The following is a 9,391-nucleotide window of genomic DNA, read 5'->3' on the forward strand; positions in this document are numbered from 1 at the left end:
ACATGAAAATTAAGATTTTTTACCGTATTAAAAAATTACTCTAGTCTTCTCTATGAGTAACATTAAATTTCACTCTAGAGTTACTTGTGTGAACTGAGAAGAGACATCATACTTTATTTTTTGATAATTAAATATAGGTTGTCTTTCATTCAAACAAAGGTTATTAAAAAAAAATTAAAAGTATACTTCAAAGATAAAATCTTAAAATTTTAAATCTTTAGTGTGAGTCTTTTAATGATTTTTTTTTTTAAATTACCCTATGAAATCCTGACAGAAAATATATGCAAGTGACCCTAAGTTGATAAGGGGAAAAATCATGAACCTCAAATAATAAGATGATTTTTATAAAACTATCTCATTGCATTAATTGATAGATGAAAGATTACAAAATACTTTTATTTATATAGTATTATGCATCAATCACATGAGTAAAGTGCAACCTAGATAATGGTGTTACTTGTAAATAAGACAAGTGGTATCACCGTAATTACCTAAGCTACAAAGATTAAAAAGAAAATAATTAGAAACATATACAAATAGCAAACAAGTATTAATCACTAGTCGGCCTGGTGGTGAAGACTAGGATATAACATGCACAAATCCAAACCTTATTACCGTTTATAAATAAAAATAATAATAGCAAAACAAACTACCCTTTGTCGGTTTGAAGACAATCCGATAGGGTAAGCCGAAGTTGAAGCCCCAAAGGCCCATTGTTGGTTTTAATAAACTTTTGAATTAACAAGTCCCATGTTTGCACACTATGATGGAAGCCACTGCATCGAAATCATGAGGAAAAAAAAAAAAAAACTGGAGATATGGTTGTCGAGAGTTATTAACTAACCAACGTTACTTGACTCAACAATCCTAATAAGAAATGGAATAGAGAGTCAAATATCGACATGTTCCTCAAGTCAAAGTAGTACTCCCTCAACTTTCAACATTCAAAAAAGATGTCTCAAAATGAACGGTATTCTATTTACCATACTATAAATTGAGAAAAGAATAAGAAAATTGAAGAGTCCCCAAATTGATATAGCCAAAAATTATAGAGCTCAAAGAATAAGAAAGGATTTTACATAGATATCTCGTTCTGATTAATGCTAAATATAAATAAAAAAAACTATTATGTGTTTAACTAATTAATTGTATGAATAAATCTCCATCCTTAATAATTGTCACTTGTGTTGTGATGCTTAACAGATAAAGGTCAAGAGAAAACACACATATATCGATGCCACGTACTTAAACTTTACATTGCTTTATTGATACCAACAACACACTATTGTTTTACATTGCTTTAATGATATATGATATATCATAGTTATTATTAAATGCAAGAATAGGAGCTACTAGAGTAGTATACATAATTATTTTTGGGGCCCGGGTGGCATCTACATCTACCCTTTTCTAGACCGATCATCATGAGAACCCTTAGAATAGTGTCTTGTTGCTAATGAGCCCAAAAGCTATTTAGTCCCATCTTGATTGCAACAAGAAAAGCCCAATGAAATGAATCAACTTTCAAAAAGAGAGTATATCACGGGACCTACTACAACAACGTTTCAATAATTTATAACGTGATAAAGCTTGCAAAATGCATATTCAAGGCCACTAACCGAGGGCATAGGTCAGACAAAAACATTGCATTTCGACAAAACAAAACAAAACAATAGTCAAATGTGACGCCATGAAATTGACTTATCCTAAATTACATCAGCTACACTAAATTTAAATTTACAAGTAGCATGCTTAGTCATGCTGTTACGTACCCTTCTAAAGAAACAAGCGTAGGCTTTCTTTACCTACTAATTATATTACTCATTTTCTAGATGAAGGGCATAAATCCAAGGTCTCAGCATAGCCAACTGATCCAATAGAATTTAGCAAGTCACATGCAATCCTTCAGATTCATTGAACACACATAACTCGTGTATGTAAAAGTGCTAAAAAGCAATAATAACTCAACAACACAAACATAAAACTGCTCTTACAACGTCATTTATGGGGAAAGTTTCATGAATGTGACTGACTCATTTACAGTGCTCAACAAACAGCGACCAAATAATAAAGTTTATGATAGATATTTAAGCTTTCAATGGCAGAATAACATGTTGTACAAGTAGTTAGTTGAAGGCACAAGTGGTCGACGACAGTATATTGCATAAACCCCGAAAGAAAAAGCCCACAACACTGAGCTTTATATGTCACATGCATGATGAAACCTACCTGTACAAGTGTGCATTAAGTTACTGAATAAGGTGACATTTGAATGGGAAAACGAAATCATCAAAAAGTGTTGATCCATATCAGCTACATAAATCCTGTCAGTTACTTTAATACCCTCGACTTTTAACAAATATCTTATATGATTTTATAACCACCATCATATCTTATATTCGCAATTCAATCTTGCTACAGTGCCAGAGTTGTGCCATTTCACATCATTAAGTTGAATAATAAAGTCTACTGCCAAGTGATGACCATCAGATTATATCTTAAGTCGATTCTACCATTCTCACGAGTCAATGGTGACCTTCTTAAAATATACACTAAGGAAAATAATAACGAATGCCTATAGTGCACTAATTAAAGAGTCAAAAACAAATTTTTCATTGAAATATGTATTTATAGTGCACTAATTAAAGAATCAAAAACAAACTTTTTTATTGAAATATGTATTTACACATCCTTCTGCATAGCTTTATTTTAATTTTCAATGAAAACTTTCTACTTATTAATTCCTCAATAATTATCCTTAGGGTACTGGTTAGCAAGACCTATACTTTAAATTCAATTTTATGATGCTAAAGAGTAAAGTAGAACTTACGAAGAAAGCAAAATAAGCAATTATGAACTACACTCACTAGCCGAGGACGCAATGTTCGTTGTATCGGTTAAGAAAATGACATGTAAAACTACAGATATAAAAGTTTGCCATTTGAGAAACTAAATAAATACCAAGTACATTATATAACGAATAAACAAGAAATTGTGACTCCACCCCCAATAAGAAAAAAAAAACTCTTAAACCTAGTGCAATTACTTAATTGTAACTGGTGGTATACACAACAGTTAAAATAAAATATGTTTTCACCTCAATGTACAAGCCTACAAATCAATTTACTCTCACATGAACACCATAAGGAGGACTACAGTAAGAGAACCTCAAGAAACAAACCTTTGGTTTTTCTTTTAGGGTATTTCAAACCATTCAATATTAATTACACTGAACCCGGTATAGTACAAAAAGCCAGGCCACTTTGAAGATTCATGTAAATTTGGGTTTAGGCACAGGGCCATTATTTTGATGCACAGGACCAAGCTTCTGAATCCAATGAAGAAGCCCTTTCTTATGATCTTGGCAACAAGGGTTTTGCACCAGAGTCAGAGTTCCATCTTGAGCAAGCGAAGATTCAAATTCTTCTAATACTTTAACAACCTGCCAAAACTCAGGCCTCTTGTCTGGATTCAAAGACCAGCATTGCTCAATTAAAGCTCGCATTGCAGGTGGACAGTCTGAAGGAATAACTGGCCTTGAATTCTGAATACAACATCACATAAGTATTAGAATTACATAGGTAAACAGTGTCATTATAGTTTTCACTAGCAACATATTTCCCACAATTACCCTACACATGATGATCCTAAGAATTCAGTAAGCTCCTTTATTGGTAATGCAACATCACTTGATGAAACAGAGACGTGTGTAACAACTTCATATAAATTAACTAATGTATGTTACATCAATTCTTTTTTCCTCTTTTTTAATAAGTTGGTCATACACATCACGAATGGATGAAAATAATTTCTATTACTTCCACTGTTGTTTTCAAAGCAAAGGAGGTACGTACCATAGATTTTAGCTACATCTAAAAAATACATTTGGTTTAGCTATAAAATTAAGGGTAATCATCATACAGGCTATAAACTTGTTAGCAATTTACTCAGTGGCAATATGATTGATGTCCTCAGTCAGGAGAATGATGCTTCCTTCGCTAATCATCACTCAACATATTGAAATAAAATAATTTAATAAAGCAAGAAAAAATTAAATAAATGGATGAAAATGGAAAAGAGTACTTAAGTTGCGATATAAGTAAAGTGGAGGAAGCTTTGCAAAAAGGAAAAGACGTCCTTTCGTTCACAACATTAACCTTTGAAGGTATCAACATTTTCCAGGAGGGGAACAATGCAAAAATGCCTGTTACATGAGTGACAGCCTCTTTCATAAAATACATTCAAAAATTGCAAAACATATTAGTTAATTGAACAAATAGTACACAAAGAGGTCCTAAGAAACTACCAACAACAAAAGATGAAACCACAGAAGAAGTGGTTTTGGGTGGATAAATGCGATGCGGACCTTTCCCTATTATTGACAAAATTCCAATGCAGAGTGCACAAAAGGCAAGACATAACTTTACAAAGAGTAACGTTACTTGCAATGATGAATGATGCTATAAATATTAATAGATTTGATATTCACATTACAGTCCATATGACTTAATTGCAAAGGAACATACCTTGTTTACTACTGCAAAAGCAGCCTGGATGGGGGTCATATCCTCATATGGTATAGTTCCAGTCACCATTTCCCACAAGATAAGCCCAAAACTATATACATCAACCTTTCTCCCATAGGATTTTCGTTTGATCATCTCAGGTGCCATCCAACGGTAGGTACCCGGGTCATCCGCAAATAGGTCACAGTATGCTTCCTCACAAGCAATGCCAAAATCAGCAATTTTCAGGTGAAAGTCTTCATTAATAAGGACATTTTCTGGTTTAAGATCTCGATGAATGACACCTTGAGAGTGTATGTATTCCATTCCACGAGCAATATCCAGAGCAAAAGCAATAAGCTTTGGAAGAGGAATAGTTTTTCCCTCTAACTTGTGCAAATATGCCCTCAAGGAACCTTCTGATAGATATTCTGTGATAACACAATAAACAGGTGGCTTTCTGCATGCTGCTACGAACTGTGTAATCAGATCAAGATAAATGAGAAAAAGTGTATAAGTACCAACCTCCTAATCACATGAAATTCTCTCAGCGTGATATGAATTACTTAATCAGACTATAATAAGGATGTATAATGCAGTATTCTTAATTTTACGTGTAATTATCTCAACATCACTGAGAGTCAAGTCTAGTAATTAGCACAAATAATGGATGCCCACCTTGTATTCAACAAGAAAAACAGATAGTATCCGAATAACGGCAAAGGCAAAACACATAAAGTTCGGCAAGTGCGTGCAGCGATGCAGTGCTGTTCTTCACTAAAAGTATGATAAGTGTACTATTTTTTTCTCCCCTCCTTATCCTCCTTTTTAAAGTGTTTATAATTAAGGTGTAACTAAATAATAAACAAGTTTCTTTCTTCAGAAAACAACAACAGCACCACAAGCTTGTAAAAAACTCTTTAATTTTCTCATGGAGCAAATAAAAGTTTGTAAACAGTACAAACAAAAGAAGTTGAAGGATTAGATTATATTACCTTTATAACATTTTGATGGTGGAGACGAGATAAAAGCGTGACTTCTCTAATGAATTGTTTCTCCAGTCGATCAGCCAAAGTTCCATTTTCATCATCATCTGGTACCCTGATAATCTTCACAGCAACAGATTCATCCTCATACATGCCATGGTAAAGCCTACTGTTAGCCCCATGAGCAAACCTGACACCAACAAAGAGCTTAGAGAGGTCAACATTCCATTCCTCAGCTGTTTCCACCGCAGTAACCTTTCCTCCACCATGGTCAAAATACTTTGCCCATCCCGAATCCTTGCGCTGCTTCGACTTGTCACTTAATTTCATTGATGCAAAGTGCCTAATTGGACTGGTGTAAGGGGATTTAGTAATTGGACTGGCGTAAGGGGATTTAGTAATTGGACTATTGTAAGGCGACTTGGAATTGGACGCATGAGAATCCTTGTTCAGCAACTTCCCCATGATTCTCTTATCCTGCTCTTTCCTCCTTGGACCAGGTGTTGAGAACCTCTTCTGCTCATGCCTGGCTTCCTTGAAGGTTTCAGAGAGAGAGGTCTGAGGCAAAGGAGACAAAGATCTCTGCTTGTTCATTACAGGCTTTTTCTGAACCTGTGAAGAAGCCTTGGAAACAAAAGTTACTTCTGGCCTTGATTTCAGACCCGAACTCTGTTGTGTCCTTGGCTGAATGCTAAAAGAGCCTAATCTGGAACTGGAATAATCCAACCGGTGACAAACTGTGTGGGAGAACTTGGCCCTCCTTAACCAAGAACTGCTGCTATCTTCATCCATCTTCAGAAGAAAACTAGAAACACCTAAATCACTGTTTCCACAACTGAGAACAAGTCTGAAAGCCAAAAGGGGTGGTCCCAAAACAAGCTTCTCAGACTAATTAGAGTCACAGGGACTAGATTTCCTCAGACCCATGAACAACAACAATCGAGGGGTTGAGTTGAATCATGAAAAATCAAATTTTTCCCACATGGAATGAGAAAACCACTCAAACCACTCAAAACCCAGGAAGAACGAGTTGATCTGAGATGAAAGATCCAATTCCATTCGGCGATGGAAGCCCCCAAAGAAAATCTCAATTAAAAGCCAAGAAACATGCAGTGCTGTAGAGGTAACAGAAACTCCAATCAATCAAAAACTTGACCTTCCGTAACCTCCACAGCTGACACCTTTTACCAACAAAGTCAAACCCCACCTTCCGTAAATGCCTGGAAATCCCACACAGATACTAGAATAAACTACTCCATCTCACAAAATATTCACTTTAATTCAAATCACCAGAAACCATAAATTAAAAATTATTATTATTGCTGTTGCTGTTGTTTACTATTTGTTTATGCTCATAATGCAGAAACAGCCATCATTATACGTCCCCATTGACTACACTAATCAACACAATAATCGTGATTTTTTTAAACCAAATATTATATTTAGAAGACCCAGATACAAAACAAAATAAATTACATCACTGAAATGCAAATGGTATAAAATAAATAAAGAAAAAAAATTAACTAAAAAAGAAAAAGGAAAAGCATCCCCGAAATACACAGAAGAAAAAGGGTGTTAGTAAAATGTTACCTCAAGGTCTTCACCGAAGTGGAGAAATCAAATCGGCTGCTACAAAGGGTGTTTTTGTTTTTGCTATATGAACTTAAATGAGCTTATAATATGCTGGCAAGGACAGAAAAATGCTGCACCTAATGCCACTTTCCACGAAGAGAGAAAGAGAGAGAAACAGAAACTCTTGCATTATTTTGAGAATATACGTTTTACACAATTTTAGAATGGTCAATACGAATGTGAAACACTTCGTATCACATACGCAGGAAATGGAGACCGTGGATTTCTCCAATAGAGACGGTTATGATGAGGTTTGTTCCTATGGTGGGGTGAAGGGTAGCCGTGTAGGGTAGAGATGTGCTCATTGTTACGTGCAAGAGTGTTAATGCATCACTTTATGTTTTATATTGGTTTCTTACTAGATATTATATTTTTATTACTTCCGTTTTCCTACGTTTTAAATATAACAGATTCCTACATGTACTTCATAAACGCATCTACTAATGTGTGATATGTTTCTTATTTTAAATCATTTTTATAATTCATGTGATGACCAAATAAATTATTGATATTTATTTAATTTCTTTAAGATCGCAAATATCATTCGCATGAGATAATTTTATTTGCATATAGTGACAAAAGTCACAAAAAAAATTCTTGTTAGTTATATATATATATTAAAAAAATGAATTCAAAATAATTGATTAAGATAGAATAACTTTATGTCAATTAATCAATAAATTAATGACATTGATTTAATTAACAGCTATTTTTATTTACCTAACTTGTGTACGCGCATTAATTATATAATAATGTGAAAAAAAATCAGTTATATAATTACTAAAAAATTCATAAATTGAATATAAAAAATTATACTAATGTGGTCCAGCTTAATTAATTAAATAAAAATATGTGAATGTTGTAAATTTCTTAATATCATATTTGATTCTTGTATAAAAAAAAAGTATAAACTGGTCAAAAACTAATAAAATGATGACAATTCATGCACTTAAAAAAAAAAAGTCTAGGATGAAAAATTGGAAAGGAGATTAAAATAAGTTTCGTGAAAGGTGGTTCAAAATAAGTTTCAGTAATGTATTTTTATAACGTCTCTTATCTACTAAATAGAGAAAAGATAAAGAGCATACTTGCAAAAGCTTATCTTTACCATTTAAACTGTTTATAAATAAAGAAAGGGTTAATTAATAGCATATTTGGGAAAGTTTATTTTTACTATTTTAACTGTTTATTTATTTAATTATTTTTTGTCTTGTTATTTCTTGAAGGAAAGCAAGATGGAGAACGTAGGGTGATGGTTAATGGAGGAATCCAAGTGTCACTATCGGAGAGAATAAGGTACGGATGCGATATGATTTTTATTTATGTATAGTTGCGAAATGAAACGTTGAACGGAACGAAACGAAACTACGCCACTTGGGTTTCGGTACGGTTGGGTGCATGTGGTACGATACGGTTCCCAAAGCTACGCCATTTGGCCTTTGGGATTAGTTTAGTTCCGCACCAAACGGTACGAATCTACAAAACTCGTACCATAATTACCCAAAAATAAGAAATCGAACCAACTTGTTCTACGTTCTTGTCTTCACCCATTTGTTTCATTCTCATTGGTCTCTTATGTCATGTTGTCTTGAATAATAACAACAAAAAAGAAATCCAATCAGAAGCTATATTATTGGCACAAGTTAGAGAAGACAAATGCATGGGGTACCCTTGGCCTTCCTTGCTCCTATTGTCATTGGAAAATAATTCAAAATACAATGTTCATTTTATTATTTCCCAATGGCCAAACAAAATAACCTTAGAGTACGGATTTTGAATCTTCTTTCGTTGTTAAAATATCGAGTTGAACATTTTAATTTCCCGTGACATGGAGAAGAACCGTTCTAATTTCTTGAGAGATACATGATAGGAGAGAGAAAGATAGAGGATTCAGAATTCAATCGCGAACGATTGAACAACGAGGACGCACGGTTCACATCAAAGAAAATTAAATGGGAACGGAATGTGAATTTGACTCTTTTTGTTGTTCATCTTTTTAGGGGTTAATTCTTAGTTACATTGCGGTACATGAATGAGTAAAAGACAAAACATCAAAACTATACTTGCGTCTTCTTTCCGTCATAACTGACGTATTATGACATGACATTTCTCTTTCTCTTTTGTAATAAAATTCTGATTTAAAAATATAAAATAAAGATTAAGCATAATTGCCAATGCTGGATGGGGCTTTTTGACCATAATAAATTAAATAATAATAATAATAATAATAATTTAAAAAACAGCTTATCAAAATAAATTGTTTTAGAT

At 33.6% G+C, this 9,391-nt stretch overlaps 1 protein-coding gene across 2 annotated transcripts; it reads right to left on the reverse strand.

Moving 5' to 3' along the window:
* Positions 1 to 2,919: 2,919 nt before the first annotated feature.
* Positions 2,920 to 7,362, reverse strand: LOC109792145 (serine/threonine/tyrosine-protein kinase HT1). 2 transcript variants are annotated; one of them, XM_020351528.3, is made up of 4 exons: positions 7,082 to 7,342; positions 5,501 to 6,711; positions 4,527 to 4,982; positions 2,920 to 3,544 (listed from the first exon to the last, which is right to left on the reverse strand). In XM_020351528.3, exons 2-4 carry the CDS (start codon positions 6,281 to 6,283, stop codon positions 3,272 to 3,274), a joined length of 1,512 nt encoding a protein of 503 aa, XP_020207117.1. In that variant the 5' UTR covers positions 6,284 to 6,711; positions 7,082 to 7,342; the 3' UTR covers positions 2,920 to 3,271. The 2 variants fall into 2 exon arrangements, with proteins under 2 accessions (XP_020207117.1, XP_029125907.1); XM_029270074.2 differs by lacking the exon at positions 2,920 to 3,544 and adding an exon at positions 3,559 to 4,204 and having other exon boundaries at positions 7,082 to 7,362.
* Positions 7,363 to 9,391: the final 2,029 nt, after the last annotated feature.

This window comes from Cajanus cajan, chromosome 3, assembly GCF_000230855.2.
Source record: "Cajanus cajan strain Asha chromosome 3, NIPB_CcT2T_4, whole genome shotgun sequence".
Classification (NCBI taxonomy): domain Eukaryota; kingdom Viridiplantae; phylum Streptophyta; class Magnoliopsida; order Fabales; family Fabaceae; genus Cajanus; species Cajanus cajan.

What these genes read in the sequence shown, in the direction of transcription:
- LOC109792145 (XM_020351528.3), bottom strand. Translation starts at nt 6,283, where the DNA reads ATGGATGAAGATAGCAGCAGTTCTTGGTTAAGGAGGGCCAAGTTCTCC. An exon ending in ACCATCAAAATGTTATAAAG is followed by an intron (nt 4,983 to 5,500) that starts GTAATATAATCT and finishes CTGATTACACAG; the next exon opens with TTCGTAGCAGCATGCAGAAA. An exon ending in CTTTTGCAGTAGTAAACAAG is followed by an intron (nt 3,545 to 4,526) that starts GTATGTTCCTTT and finishes TGTTGTATTCAG; the next exon opens with AATTCAAGGCCAGTTATTCC.